Source organism: Chiloscyllium plagiosum, unplaced genomic scaffold (assembly GCF_037043375.1).
Source record: "Chiloscyllium plagiosum isolate Xiang-an unplaced genomic scaffold, Cpla_swu_hap1 HiC_scaffold_36, whole genome shotgun sequence".
Lineage (NCBI taxonomy): Eukaryota > Metazoa > Chordata > Chondrichthyes > Orectolobiformes > Hemiscylliidae > Chiloscyllium > Chiloscyllium plagiosum.
This window is the reverse complement of record NW_028270174.1, coordinates 3933555-3948145: the sequence shown is the minus strand read 5'-3', so window position 1 is coordinate 3948145 and position 14591 is coordinate 3933555. Positions and strand designations below refer to the sequence as shown.

The window sequence follows — 14591 nt, the reverse complement described above, 5'->3', positions numbered from 1 at the left end:
CTGTCTTTCTGGTGAATATCAATGGAAATAAATGTGACAGAGACCAACTCAGACACCTGAATCAAGTTTGCTTTGGCTCCATTACAATACCTTATTATTTAGTTCCATCTCCAGAGCTCCCTGCTGACCATGAGCAACAAATCACAAGCAGGGGAGTCAGTAAACAAGAGGACATTGATTGGATGGATCTGTTAATCAATGGTGAGGTGAGGAGAAAGCAACGTACAGTAATTGGTGACCTGGAATGCACTGCCTGGAAAGCTGATGGAAACAGATTCAATAATGACCTGAAAGAGAATTAGAATTTAACAAGGAATCATTTCCAATGCCAATGGGGTACATGCTGATTGGGCTTAACTAGACAGTTCTTTCTAAAAGCCAGTACAGACATGATGGATCGAATGGCCTCCTTGTGCAGTAATAATTTAAAGAGGCACAATCCCAATCCAATATGAATGGGCTAATTTTGGAAAAAACAATAGATTTGACCGGGTTGGAATTAGGAAGTACCTGAAGAGCTTATGCTTGAAATATCTCCTCTCCTGCTCCTCGGATACTGCCTGAACCTGCTGTGCTTTTTCAGCACCACACTCTCGACTCTGATCTCCAGCATCTGCAGTCCCCATTTTCTCTCATTAGGAAGTATTTACTAATTTAAGTAGCAACTCTCTACAACCGAGGTGGTCAAATTTCCACTCATATTTAAAACAAGTCACTTTCTGATCCCAAGAACTATGCTTTTATTTAAAGTTGACTTTTTGACAGAACACCCTTTCTCCTCTTCAAACAGGTCTATCCTGACCCTGTTACAGCAGTGACATTACCACTACCTCCCCCAGAGGGAAAGCAAAGGCCTGAAAGATTTGATGGGCCAAAGGGCATTTTCTGCATCCAGGGTAGGAGGGAATATGGAGTTGAGATTACAATCAGAGGAGCCATGACCATATTCAGTGGTGAACCAGATTCAGTCATGAAGCAAATTCAAGGGGCTGAATGGACTTCTCATGCTCCTTGTTCTATTGGTTTGGACATATTTATAAAAAATTAAGCCATGATTTCAGAAAGAAACAACTCAGCATTAAGGTTTACTTCCAAAATGCTCCATAATAAATTAGGGAATGCTGCAGCAAAAAACAGCAAACAAGAGGAATTCTGAGGAAGGGTCACTGGCCGTGAGACATTAACTCTGACTTTTCTCCATAGATATTGCCAGACCTGCTGAGCTTTTCCAGCACTGTTTGTTGTTGTAGCAATCAAGAGGCCTGAACTCAAGCTGTGGAGACAACAATTCACATTCCAGCATGGCAACTGGCAAATTAAACTCAGTAAATGATGCAAACAAAAAACTGGAATTTAAAAGCTTGTCTCAGTAATGATGACCATGAAGCTATTATTGATTGCAGTAAAAACCATCTTTATTAATCTCCTTTAGGCAAGAAAATCTGCCATCCTTACCTGGTCTGATCTAAATGTGTCTCCAAACCCACAGCAATGCAGTTGACTCTTGTCCACCCTCTGAAATGATTGAGCAAGTTATTCCATGTATTGAAGAGACCTCATAGACCATCTTCTCAAGAACAATAGGTGCAGCCTTTCCCAGTGCTGCGTCTCTTCCCCAGGAATAAAATAACATTTGCCAAAGACCTGTTTTGAAAAAGGATAACTGAAGAAATGCAAAGGACTACAAACCCTTCAGAACTGACTCAGAGTGTCCAATGTTAAAAATTAGGGCGGCACGGTGGTTAGCACTGCTGCCTCACAGTACCAGAGACCCGGGTTCAATTCCCACCTGTGTGGAGTTTGCACATTCTCCCCATGTCTGTGTGGGTTTCCTCCAGTTGCTCCAGTTTCCTCCCACAGTCCAAAAATGTGCAGGTTAGGTGAATTGACCATGATAAATTGCGGGGTAAAAACAATGACTGGAAACCAGATTCTGGATTAGTGGCGCTGGAAGAGCACAGCAGTTCAGGCAGCATCCGAGTAGCAGCAAAATCGACGTTTCAGGCAAAAGCTCTTCATCAGGAATACAAGCAGAGAGCCTGAAGGGTGTCGATTTTACTGCTCCTCGGATGCTGCCTGAACTGCTGTGCTCTTCCAGAACTGTGCTAAATTGCCCCTAGTGTTAGGTGAAGGGGTAAATGTGGGGGGGGGGGGGGGAGGGTTGCTCTTCAGAGGGTTGGTGTGGGCTTGTTGGGCTTGTTGCTTCCACACTGTAAGTAATCTAATCTAATCCATCCAGGTCACCACTGGGAGGAACTGGAGAGAAACAAGAACTGCAGGGGCATTTAAAAAATAATTTCCTTTCAACCCTTCCATTTAATGGATATCAATGTATTAGACACCAGACAGAAAAGGTGGGTTGACTAATGAAGGACCTGTTGGCTTTCTGATTGGCCATTAGAAAGCAGACCTGTAATGGTGGTTGTGTACAGGAGAGGCAGAGCAGTTGGAGGGAGGGTGTCATGTGATTAAATCTTCTGGAATTTATCCAGTCAGAGTGGGCCACAGCCCTCACTCCAACATCCATTGTTCTTAAGAACGGTCACGTCAACTTCCAGCCTTTCTGATCCCTTTTTGTTCTACATTAACTGATTTCAACTGAGCCTTACCAGCAATTTCTGTTTTTGTTTCTGATTTCCAGCATCTTCAGTTATTTATGTTTTTACTTAATCTTAAATGAATTTACAACCACTGGACACACATTTGATCAAAGTGTTTTTAATGGCTTTATACAGGAACTTGTTTAATCATGAGAAACTTGTTTAAATTGTCGTCCCCTCTCTGGAACATTCCCTGCCTTAAAGTGTTCCTGTATACACACACACACACTATTTGAAGGTTCTGTTTTCTTTTTACAACAGCTGATTAATGAAAAGTTTCCTCGCTAACCTTTTGCTCACAGGCTTTCCTTTGAAGGGAATTATCCATTAACCTGACCTTGTGACTCATCCTGTGCAACAACACATTCCATTCCTACCTCCTTACTGACTGTAAAAGCAATGTTTACACTGTGGTTATAGAAACGAGGAGCTCCCAATCAGTCTCAGCCCATTTTTCTAACGAGGTTGGAACATTGTGTTAAACATATCTCAGTGAGCTGCATTCGAGTTAGAATGATGGTAGGGTGTTCGAGACCTCCTTTGCAAACTTTAGTGAATAAAACATGAACAGTCCCAATTGGCTGTAAGTCCTAATTCCCTGCTGTATATTTTACACAACACTTGCAGAATATAATATTGAACCACCTCATTACAAATAACCTGGGTGCCACAGGTAACAGGTCACAAATAAACCCAATCGGGAAGTTAGGAGAAACGCTTTTTCTCCAGAGAGTGAGGAGCGTGTGAAACTCCCTCTCACAGGGAGTGGGCAAGGTCTGGTTAGGGGGATGCTGGATAAACACATGTAGCAGAAAGAAATCAAAGGATATGCCGACAGTATGAGAGAGAGAGAGAGACAGAGACAGACAGAGACAGAGACAGACAGAGAGAGGGAAGAGCTCATGCAGAGTAGAAGCACCAGCACGGAGCAGCTGGACCGAAGGGCCTGTTTCACTCTGTCAATTCATTACAATATCAAAAGCTACATCCTTATTACATCATTTCATAGCTACATATTAATGTTCTTTGCATTGGCAGCAGAGTTGAATTTGTCAACAGTAATTCAATAGCCCACGTGTGAGATCTTACTGAAGTAATGAAGCTCATTTACGGTAATCCTGTGAGTGCTGTACTCCGCTTTCACTGGAGAAATTCATTCCAATGAGATCATTGTAGGAGTAACCAAGTCAATCCAGAATTTGGGGTCAGTGTGTTAGTGTCAGTCAGGTTTCTGTGTATTATTTGAAGCCACACCAGTCAGCAGACTGAATCTGGTAACAGGATTCCAAAAAACTACCCTCCCATCTGTTTTAGTTTTATTCTCGGCCTCACCAATTCAACATCTCACTGTGAAGGCAGTAGCTGCGAGCATTCAAGATATATTCTGGATAAAGTCGCAATCCACTCTACAACTCTCAGAGCTTAAAGTTCACCAACATATCCCACAGCAGGGGTGGTTGATGTAGGCATCCAGTGAAATGATCCAGTAATCACAGTGCACACTGCATTATTAGCATCGTGTAAGACCCAACTGTAAAATGGACTCCTGATTTGGAGATACCAAAGGGGCTGGACAAAGTTAAAATTCACAACACCAGGTTATAGTCCAACAAGTTTATTTGGAAGCGCTAGCTTTCAGAGTGCTGCTCCTTCATCAGGTGGTTGTGGAGTGCTCCACTAAAATGGAGCAGAAATTAAAATTAGAATGTGTAACCTTTAGAGGTTACAGTGATCAGACCTTCACACCGATAGATCCTGGGAAATTACAGGCCCCTGTAAAATCCTAGTCAGCCAATGTAGTAGCTTAGTCCCGATGCCCTTTCCCTTTCCCCGCAAATATTTCCTTTTCAAGTATCCAGTGAGTCCCAGAAATAAGAATCCAACAAACAGGAGCATTAATCAGCCATTCAGCCCATCATATGTGCCACGCATCTCGCCAAGATCATGGCTGATCTATCCAAGGCCTCAATTTCTCTTTTCTGCCAGCACTTCATTCCCCTCCACTCCCCTGACTTTCAAAATTCCCCCTACCTCACCTTTAAATTTTTCCAGTGATTTAGCCCCCACAATGCTTTGGTCCTTGAATATTTTAGTGACGGGGTTAATTGGTCAAAATTCTAAAGGTCCCAGGGTTTAGCAGGAAAGGAAAATGGAGGTCGCAAATGGAACATGATCTTACTGAATGGTAGACCAGGCTCAATGGCTGAATGGCCTAGATCAGCTCTTAATTCAGAGTCATGAATCTCTCTTGCATTAAATCAGGGAGGCAATGGCCTAGTTGTGTTATTGCTGGACTGTTAATCCAGAGACCCAGGTAATATTCTGGGGATCCAGGTTCAAATCCCACCACGGCAGATGGTGAATTTGAATTCAATAAATATCTGGAATTAAGAGTCTAATGATAACCATGAATTGAGTGTCGGAGAAACCCATCTGGTTCACTAATGCCTTTTACAGAAGGAAACTGCCATCCTGACCTGGTTTGGCCTATGTGAATAAAAAAAGGCAGTCAGCAGCCTAGATTAACTTTTAAAATTATGCCTGCCATGGCAACAACACCATCTTGCCCGAGATGCAGAAATTTGCAAAACTGAAATCTGATCCAGTAAGAGAAAATGTGTCAAAGAGACAGATCGGCAGATACATGGAAAGGTGAACTGTTTCTCTGTCCATGGCGTTTTTAAATTCAGTCATGGGATGAGGGCATCATTGGCTAGTCCAAAATTTATTACCCATCCCTAATTGCCCAGAGGGCAGTTAAGAGTCAACCACATTGCTGTGGGTCTGGAGTCACATATAAGCCAGACTGCATAAGGATGGCAGCTTCCTTCCTTGAAGGTTGCCTCCTGAATTACTGAATGTTTCCAGCACTTTCTATTTTCTTATTTTATAAGATTTTATTTGTAGACAGATAATATGGAGTTAAAACATTGAGAAGACAATTAGGTCATAAATGGCACACATTTATTAAATAACAAATAAATGCAACATTTCCAAAAAACACATTCATTTCATTTTCAGCATTCCCAACTACTGCTGCAAAAACAGTAAGGAAGAAAGTATAACCCCTTTAATACTCACACACCGTGTCACTCAGCTCTGATAAACTGATCACAGAACACTGAACCAGCCAACTTCCTGGTGGTTACACAGTCTACATCAGTAACACCTTTTAGCAGCATTCATAAATAGCAACATTAACAAAAAAAAAGATTCATTTTATGAAAGGAAAGTGATTTCTGAACTCATATGTGCAACAATCAGTGTATTTTTTTGTGCTGTAGAAGCAATGTTTATCATAATTCACAATTTTAATCCTGGATCTGAAACATTTAATGGAATTAAAACACAAAGACCAGTGATGGTCATAAAATACAGCATCTTTCATTTCAAACTATTTTCTCTTCTCTGCTGGACTGGAGAGAAACTGTTCGGTCTCCCCATGTGTCCCAGGGTTTTTAAAGGAACCTTCTATTTTACTTTCTCTGACATGTCAATTCCACATTTATCACACTGTAAGAACAGATGAAGTGTTCTTGGAGAAAAGGGTCTCAATGTGTAAGTCTGTTTGAAGAATAGTCTAGAACTGTGAATTAATCTCTCAGTCCTTCCCTGTTAGTGTCCAGCTTATACGCTAAAATAATTTCCCAGTTTGTGATGTGAAATCCTTTCAGCACCATTTCAGAAACACAGTGCAGTCAAACAGGTTTCGGACAAGTTGTCGATAATTGTTATTGTAGTTAAAATATAGTGAGTAACATTTTCATTCTTTTTCCTAACTTTAATCCAGTGTCCGTTCAGGTTAAAGTCTGCTGCCTAACGGGAAGCTGGCGTGCTCTGCCGTGTTGGAAGGTACACTGTGCCTGCAGGTGCCTCAAACCCATCCAGATCGATTCTACAGAGAGGGAATAAAAAATAAATCATTTTTAAAACAGTGCAAAGCTTTATTCACAGATCTCAAAAATCACTTCCTCCTCTTCATTTCAATTTTCACTCCTGAAGATGCCTCACTTGCACCTCCCTCCTCTCCACTTTGAGAATCCAAGCTTTGTATGGGAGGTTAAACAGCATTATTTAAATAGGAAAGGTATCGTAATTAACCTCATTGTGTCCCCCTTAACCTCAACATCCTGCATATAGCAGCATGCCAAATAAATAACAACTAGGAGACAGAATCCCAGTCAGTCACCTTCACCCTATTTCAGGGTCAATTCGTCCCACTTATAGATTTTACAGTATTCAGGCCATTCAGCCCAACTGGTCTGTGCCGTTGTTTATACCCCCCTTGTGCCTCCTCCTATTCTGCACTATCCCACTGTTACAGCATGCCCTCCTATTCCTTTCTCCCTTACGTGTTGATCCAGCTTCTCCTTAACTTCACCAATGCCATTTCCACCCCTCTGTTCAATATTCTTAATGATGTAACACTTCTAATTTGTTCACAGTGCGTTTGTAAATTGGGATTTTAAAGCAGAGAAAAATTGATTTGGTTTCATTTCTGTTCTGATCAATTATTTCTTTTAAGAGAAAGGTCAGAAATTAGATTTGAACAGTGAGTTTGAATAATTTCCAAGAAAACATCTGACTTGAGTGGGGCTGTGGGGGGAGAGCAGGGCAGTGGGATTGCCCTTTCACTAAGTCAACACAAGCTCGATGGTCTGAATGGTCACTTCCTGCACAGTATTATTCTCCAAATGACACCCAGACAAATGCTGGGGTCCTCTCATTCTCAATCTTCTCACTAATGGGAATGCTTGACTCTATCCAGATCACAGCCCCTTGTGATTTTGAAAACCTCTGTCAAATCTCTTGTTAACCTTATCAAAGGGGAACATTTACAGCTTCCTCAATCTATAACTGAACTTGCTTTAAAAACCTGTTATATATCAAAACTGATGCACTGAAGGGGGCATATTCAAGGGAGAAGCTGAAGGGGTGACACCAAGTCAGGATGATATTTTCCAGAATCACAGAATTGTTAAAGTGCAGAAGGAGGCCATTCAGCCCAATGTCCCTACACTGGCTCTTCAAATGAGTCTCATTACTGAGTGCCCCTCCCCCACCTTGTGTGAGCATAGCCAGCAGAATGGATCGTTTGGGGCAAATGTTGTTTCTGTCCAACTTTTTTACTTTATCACGGGATGTAGGCGTCACTGTCTAAGACAGAAGTTGTTGTCCATCCCTAATTGCCCTTGATGGGAGTATCTTGCTCAGTCATTTCAGAGGGCAGTTAAGAGCCAATCACATTGCTGGGGGTCTGGAGTTACTTGTAGGCCAGACCAGGCAAAGACTGCAAATTTCCATCCCCAAAGGATACTAGTGAACAAGATGCAACAACCAGTATCACGGGCACCGCTACTGATTTTATTTTCCAAAATGATTAATTGAATTTGCATTCCACCTGCTTCAGAACATCACCCAATAACAGCCTCACTTCACTACCATTTATCCCAGATGCTGGCACTTTCTCGAAATGGTTTAGTTTTTGTAAAACATATTAAAACCAGTCACCAACATTTCCAAAGAATGTCAAGCAATCAGTGTCTCAATAATCATCACTCTTCATAATCCCTTCCCTTTTTTCCCAATCTTTGGAATTGTGCCCGGCATCTTGTTTCTGTCATTAAATTGGTCCTGGACATCCCACCTTCAAATCATTTTCCTTGGACTTGGGTCAACCTGATTGGCCAAAATAGGTTAGTACTTACTCAAGCTAGAGTGGTCATTGCAGTGTCTTCACCTTCACCTCGTGAGTCTTTCCCATCCAGTGGCTTGGAGCTGAGGATTTCAGCTTCTTCACGCCTCTTCTTGTGAGCTTTGTGTTTCCTGCGGAACCGACTGTGGGAAAACCAAGATCAGAGAAAGTGAAGGTGTTACAAACATACTTCTTGCCATATAACTCAGCAGGAGAAAGTGAGGACTGCAGATGCTGGAGATCAGAGCTGAAAATGTGTTGCTGGAAAAGCGCAGCAGGTCCGGCAGCATCTAAGGAGCAGCCCTCCTGAAGAAGAGCTCATGCCCGAAACGTCGATTCTCCTGCTCCTTGGATGCTGCCTGACCTGCTGCGCTTTTCCAGCAGCACATTTTCAGCATATAACTCAGCAGGTCTCACATCTTTGAATAACTCCATTGGATTTCTAAAGAACCATTTGAAATCAAGAAGATAAATGGTACATTAACCTTCACTGCAATGCACAACAATATTAGAGTAAGGAAGTCATGCGGTAAATTCGATTGGACTTTGGTGAGACTGCATCTGGAGTACGGTCTGTCTCCACCATAAGCACATACTTCTCAAAGAGGGGAAGCAAGAACAGTTTGGCCAGGTTGATTCCCAAGATGAGAGAGCTGTCCTATAAAGAGAGATTCGGTTGATAGTGCCTGTATTCTGTGGGCTTCAAAAGAACATGAGCTATTCTAATTTAAATACATAAAACTCTTCGAGGCTTGACTGTGTAGTTGCCTGGATGCTTTTCCCCTGGTTGAAGGGTCGAGGTTAGTGATTACACTCTCAGCAAGGGAGTTGGTCATTTAGGATTGACAGAAGGAGAAATCTCCTCAAACAAAAGTTGTCAACTGCTGGGATTCTCTGTGTGGATGCTCAGAGATGAACATATTTAAAACCGAGTTGTAAGAATTACTATTTCATTAGTTGTAAGAAATACACTAATGAAATGTAAGGATGTAGGAATAGGGAGGGAAAATCTAGATGGCATAGATGATCAATCATGATCAGAATAAATGCTGGGATAGGTTCAATGATTCAAATTGTCTATTTCCCGCTCCTATTTCATTTATTTCCATTTTTCTTTATAATTCGTTCATGGGATGTGGGTGTGACTGGCTGGGCCAGAACTTACTGCCCATCCAAATTTGTCCCTTGATCGGAGTGGCTTGCGAGGGTCTTTTGAGAGGGGTCATTTAGAGGAAGCCACATTGCTGTGGGTCTGGAGTCACATGTAGGCCAGATTGGGTAAGAAGGGCAGATTTCCTTCCTAAAGGACATTATTGTAAAACCCCATCGGGTTCACTAACCAATACTGGCTATTTGCTCTATTCAAGTTAAGCTATCTTGTCAATTCCAGATATTTATTGAATTAACATTTCACTAGCTCTCATGGTGGGATTCAAACTGGTGTACCCAAAGCAATAGCCTGGATTACCACTTCAGTGACAAAATAACTACTTCCTTTATCCTGTTTTATGTCATTGCAATACGCTACATACAGATAGCATCAGGCTATATACCATACAATCATCAACAGGATAGCACAGGAGTACATTCAGGCCACTGTTATTGTAACAACTCTTTCCACAAAGAAAATCAAATATTGCTGAAAAAAACTCAGGTGGTCTGGCAGCACCTGAGGACAGAAAGCAGAGTTAATGTTTCAGGCCCAGTGACACTTCTTCAGAACAGTCTGAGAAAGAGTCACTAGACCTGAAACATTAACTCCGCTTTCTGTCCACAGATGCTGCCAGACCTGCTGAGATTTTCCCAACAATTTCGGAATTCCAGCATCCATAGTTTTTTTTCTTCTTTCCAAAAACAATCCAGTCAGTCCCTCTCCCGACTGAAGCATTCATCCAATCGCTATTTGAAGGCTATTAATGAATCCCTGTTTCTCATCCTTTCAGACTTCCAGATCCTACCCACTCTTGTGCAAGAAGACTTTCCTCATATCATCTTTGGTATTTTTTCCCCAATCACCTTGAACCTGTGTCCTCTGGCAATCATTTATTCCACCAATAGAAACACAATTTCTCTTTCGTTTTCTCTCTGCAAACCTTTCACTGTTTCAAACATCTTCCAATCTATTCTTAGTCAACGTGACCCATTCTACAGTGTCCATCTTGTTGGAAGGAAAACCACTCCAACTTCTCCAGATCACCCTCAGGACAGGAAGCACTCTTCCCCATGTTAATAAAACTCGGAGCTGGGAACGGAGGCTCGCAACCTGGGGGTTTCTAATCAAGGTATTCTCACCTTCGAAGATGTGGAAAGAGGACACGTCAGGACAGGGGAGCCAGAGATGCAATCCCACTCCTATTGGCCTTTCAGTATTGGAAACTGGTATCATTGAGAGAACCCCCATGAGCACCGACAAAAGTATCCGGGATCCAAGATATATTGGCAACCTTTCCCATACATAAACAGGATGTAATGATTCTATTGGGAAGGTTTCTCGTGTGATGAAACAAAGGGATCGGTTAAAGTGTGTCGCTTTAACACAAGAGTGTCAGAAATAAGAGTGACGAACTTAGATCAGTATTTGGGGCTATGATGTTGTGGCCATAACGGAGACATGGGTTTGAGAAGGGCAGGAATGTTTGCTAGATGTTCCAGGGTTAAGAACATTTAAAAAGAACAGGGAGAGTGGTAAAAGAGGAGAGGGTGTAGCATTGCTAATCAGAGAGTGCATCACAGCCACAGAAATGAAGGTTGTTGAGGAAGGTTTGTCTACGGAGTCAGTATGGGTGGAAGTTAGGAACAGCAAGGGAACAGGCACCGCATTGGGGGTTTTCTACAGACCCCCTAATAGCAGTAGGGTGATCGAAGAATTCTTAGGCCGGCAGACTTTGGAAAAATGCAGATATAGCAGGGTTATTGTTATGGTGACTTCAACACTCCCAATATTGACTGGAACCTCCTAAGTGCAGACAGTTTGGATGGAGCCGTTTTTGTCAGATGTGTTCAGGAGGATTTCCTTACTCCGTACGTAGACAGAACGACGAGGGGTGAGGCCATTTTAGATTTGGTGCTCAGCAATAAGCCAGGACAGGTGTCAGATCTCACGGTGGGAGAACACTTTGGTGACCGTGACCACAACTGCCTCACATTTACCATAGCCTTGGAGAGGGAAAGGAGCAGTTACCAAGGGAAGATATTTAACTGGGGAAAAGGGAATTATGATACTATCAGACAAGAGTTGGGAAGTACAGATTGGGAGCAATTGTTCCACAGAAAGGGCACAACAGACATTGTGGAAACTGCTTAAGGAGCAGTTGTTGTGAGTAATGCATAAATTTGTTCCTCTGAGACAGGTAAAAAGGGGCAAGATTAAGGAGCCTTGGATGACGAGAACAGAGGAGCTTCTCATCAAAAGGAAGAAGGCAGCTTACGTAAGGTGGAGGAAGCAAGGATCTAGTGCAGCTCTAGAGGATTACAGGCTTACTAGAAAGGAGCTCAGAAATGGACTGAGGAGAGCCAGGAAGGGGCACAATAAAGGCTTGGCAAGATGGATTAGGGAGAACCCAAAGGCGTTTTACTCATACGTGAGGAATAAGAGAATGATCAGGGAGGAAGTAGGGCCGGTCAGGGATAGCGGAGGGAACTTGTGCGTGGAGTCTGAGCAGATAGGGGAAGCCCTAAATGAGTTTTTTGTTTCGGTTTTCATTAAGGAAGGGACCTTAATGCTGGGAAACAGGCTTGACCAGATCAAGATTGATGAAGTTGATGTGCTGGAAATTTTGGTAAGTATTAAGATCGATAAGTCCCAGGGACAGATCAGATTTATCCCAGGCTGCTCTAGGAAGCGAGAAAGGAGGTTACTAAGCCGCTGGCGAAGATCTTTGCTTCCTCACTCTCCACAGGGTTCATACCAGAGGATTGAAGGGAGGCAAATTATTGTTCCTCTTTTCAAAAAGGGTAATAGAGAAATCCCTGGCAATTACAGACCAGTCAGCCTTATATCTGTGGTCAGCAAGGTTTTGGAAAGAATTCTGAGGGATAGGATTAACGACTATTTGGAAAAGCACAGTGTGACTAAAGGCAGTCAGCATGGCTTTGTGAGGGGCAGGTCATGTCTCACAAATCTTATTGAGTTCTTTGAGGAGGTGACAAGACAGGTTAACAACGGTCGAGCAGTGGATGTGGTGTGTATGAACTTCAGCAAGGCATTTGATAAGGTTCCCCATGGTAGGCTCATTCATAATGTCAGAAGGTATGGGATACAGGGATATTTGGCTATCTGGATTCAGAATTGGTTGGCAGAAGGCAGAGAGTGGTTGTAGATAGAAAGTATTCTGCCTGGAGGTCAGTGGTGAGTGGGGTCCCGCAGGGCTCTGTTCTTGGGCCTCTGCTCTTTGTAGTTTTTATAAATAACATGGATGAGGAGGTTGAGGGGTGCGTTAGTAAATTTGCAGATGACACAAAGGTTGGAGGTGCCGTTGATAGAATCGAGGGCTATTGCAGGCTGCAGCGCGACATAGACAGGATGCAGAGCTGGGCTGAGAAATGGCAGATGGAGTTCAACCTGGATAAATGAGAAGTGATGCATTTTGGCAGTGTGGAGGAACAGAGGGATCTTGGTGTTCAAGTACATAGATCCCTCTAATTTGCCACCCAAGTGGATAGGGTTGTTAAGAAAGCATATGGTGTTTTGGCTTTCATTAAAAGGGGGATTGAGTTTAAGAGCTGCGAGGTGTTGCTACAGCTCTACAAGTCCCTGGTGAGACCACACTTGGAATATTATGTCCAGTTCTGATCACCCGACTATAGGAAAGATACAAAGAGGGTGCAAAGAAGGTTTACCAGGATGCTGCCTGGACTGGAGGGCTTGCCTTATGAAGAAAGGTTGAATAAGCTCGGACTTTTCTCTCTGGAGAGAAGGAGGAAGAGAGGAGACCTAATCGAGGCATACAAGATCATGGGCGGCACGGTGGCACAGTGGTTAGCACTGCTGCCTCACAGCGCCTGAGACCCGGGTTCAATTCCCGCCTCAGGCGACTGACTGTGTGGAGTTTGCACGTTCTCCCCGTGTCTGCGTGGGTTTCCTCCGGGTGCTCCGGTTTCCTCCCACAGTCCAAAAGATGTGCAGGGTCAGGTGAATTGGCCATGCTAAATTGCCCGTAGTGTTAGGTAAGGGGTAAATGTAGGGGTATGGGGTGGGTTTCGCTTCGGCGGGTCGGTGTGGACTTGTTGAGCCGAAGGGCCTGTTTCCACACTGTAATGTAATCTAATCTAATAATGAGAGACATGAATAGAGTCCCTAGACAGAGACTTTTCCCCAGGGTAGGATTGACTGCCACAAGGAGTCATAGTTTGAAGATATTAGGAGAAAGGTATAGAGGGGACGTCAGAGGTAGGTTCTTTACGCATAGAGTTGTGAGTGCAGGGAATGTGTTGCCAGTGGTGGTGGTGGAAGCAGAGTCATTAGGGACATTTAACCAACTGCTAAACATGGACATGGATAGCAGTGATTGGGGTGTGTGTAGGTTAGGTTATTTTATTTTAGATTAGGAATAATCCTCGGCACAACATCGTGGGCTGAAGGGTCTGTTCTGTGCCGTACTTTTCTATGTTCTAAACAATATTTCAAACAAAAGTTACACTCAGAAACACAGAACAGCACTCTCCTTGATCACACACAGGTCAGCGAGAATGCTAATAACATAGGAACAGAAATAGGCCATTCAGTCCATCAAGTCTGCTCTGCCATTCAACGGGGTCTTGGCTGATCTGATAATCCTCAATTCCACTTTCTTGCATTTTCCCATAAAAATCTCGTTTTCCTTCCTGATTAGAAATCTGTCTCTCTCAGCCTTGAATATACTGAATGACCCAGCCCCAACAGCCCTCTACGGTAAAGAATTCCACAGATTCATCCACCTCAGTGATGAAATTCCTCTTCATCTCTGTCTTAACTGGGTGACCCCTTACTCTGAGATGATCTGGTCCCAGACATTCCCCCCAAAAGGGAAACAGTCTCTCCTCATCTCCCCTGTCAAGTCCCCTAAGGATCCTGTATGTTTCAACAAGGTCACCACTCATTCTTCTAAACTCCGGGTACAGGCCCAATCTACTCAACCTCTCCTCATAGGACAGACCCTCCATCCCCAGGACCAGCAAAGTGAACCCTCTCTGGACTGTCTCCGATCTCAGAGCATGGTGCTAGAAAAGCACAGCCGGTCAGACAGTATCTGAGGAGCAGGAGAATTGACATTTCGAAGAATCACAATGAAGAGCTTATGCTCAAAACATCGACTCTC

At 43.2% G+C, this 14591-nt stretch overlaps 1 protein-coding gene across 5 annotated transcripts in view; it reads right to left on the bottom strand.

Annotated features, from left to right (window-relative positions):
- Nucleotides 1-5542: 5542 nt before the first annotated feature.
- The window catches only part of LOC122539530 (protransforming growth factor alpha-like), a 55067-nt gene continuing 46018 nt past the window's right edge, over nucleotides 5543-14591 (bottom strand). For 3 of the 5 annotated variants that reach the window (XM_087979889.1, XM_087979891.1, XM_087979887.1), the window contains 2 exons: nucleotides 8309-8438; nucleotides 5543-6495 (listed from right to left, as the gene is read on the bottom strand). In XM_087979889.1, the coding sequence (XP_087836015.1) occupies nucleotides 8323-8438 (116 nt within the window). In that variant the 3' untranslated portion in view covers nucleotides 5543-6495; nucleotides 8309-8322. Of the gene's footprint in view, nucleotides 6499-8308; nucleotides 8439-14591 lie in introns of all 5 variants that reach the window. The other 2 variants (XM_087979890.1, XM_087979888.1) reach the window with 1 other exon arrangement.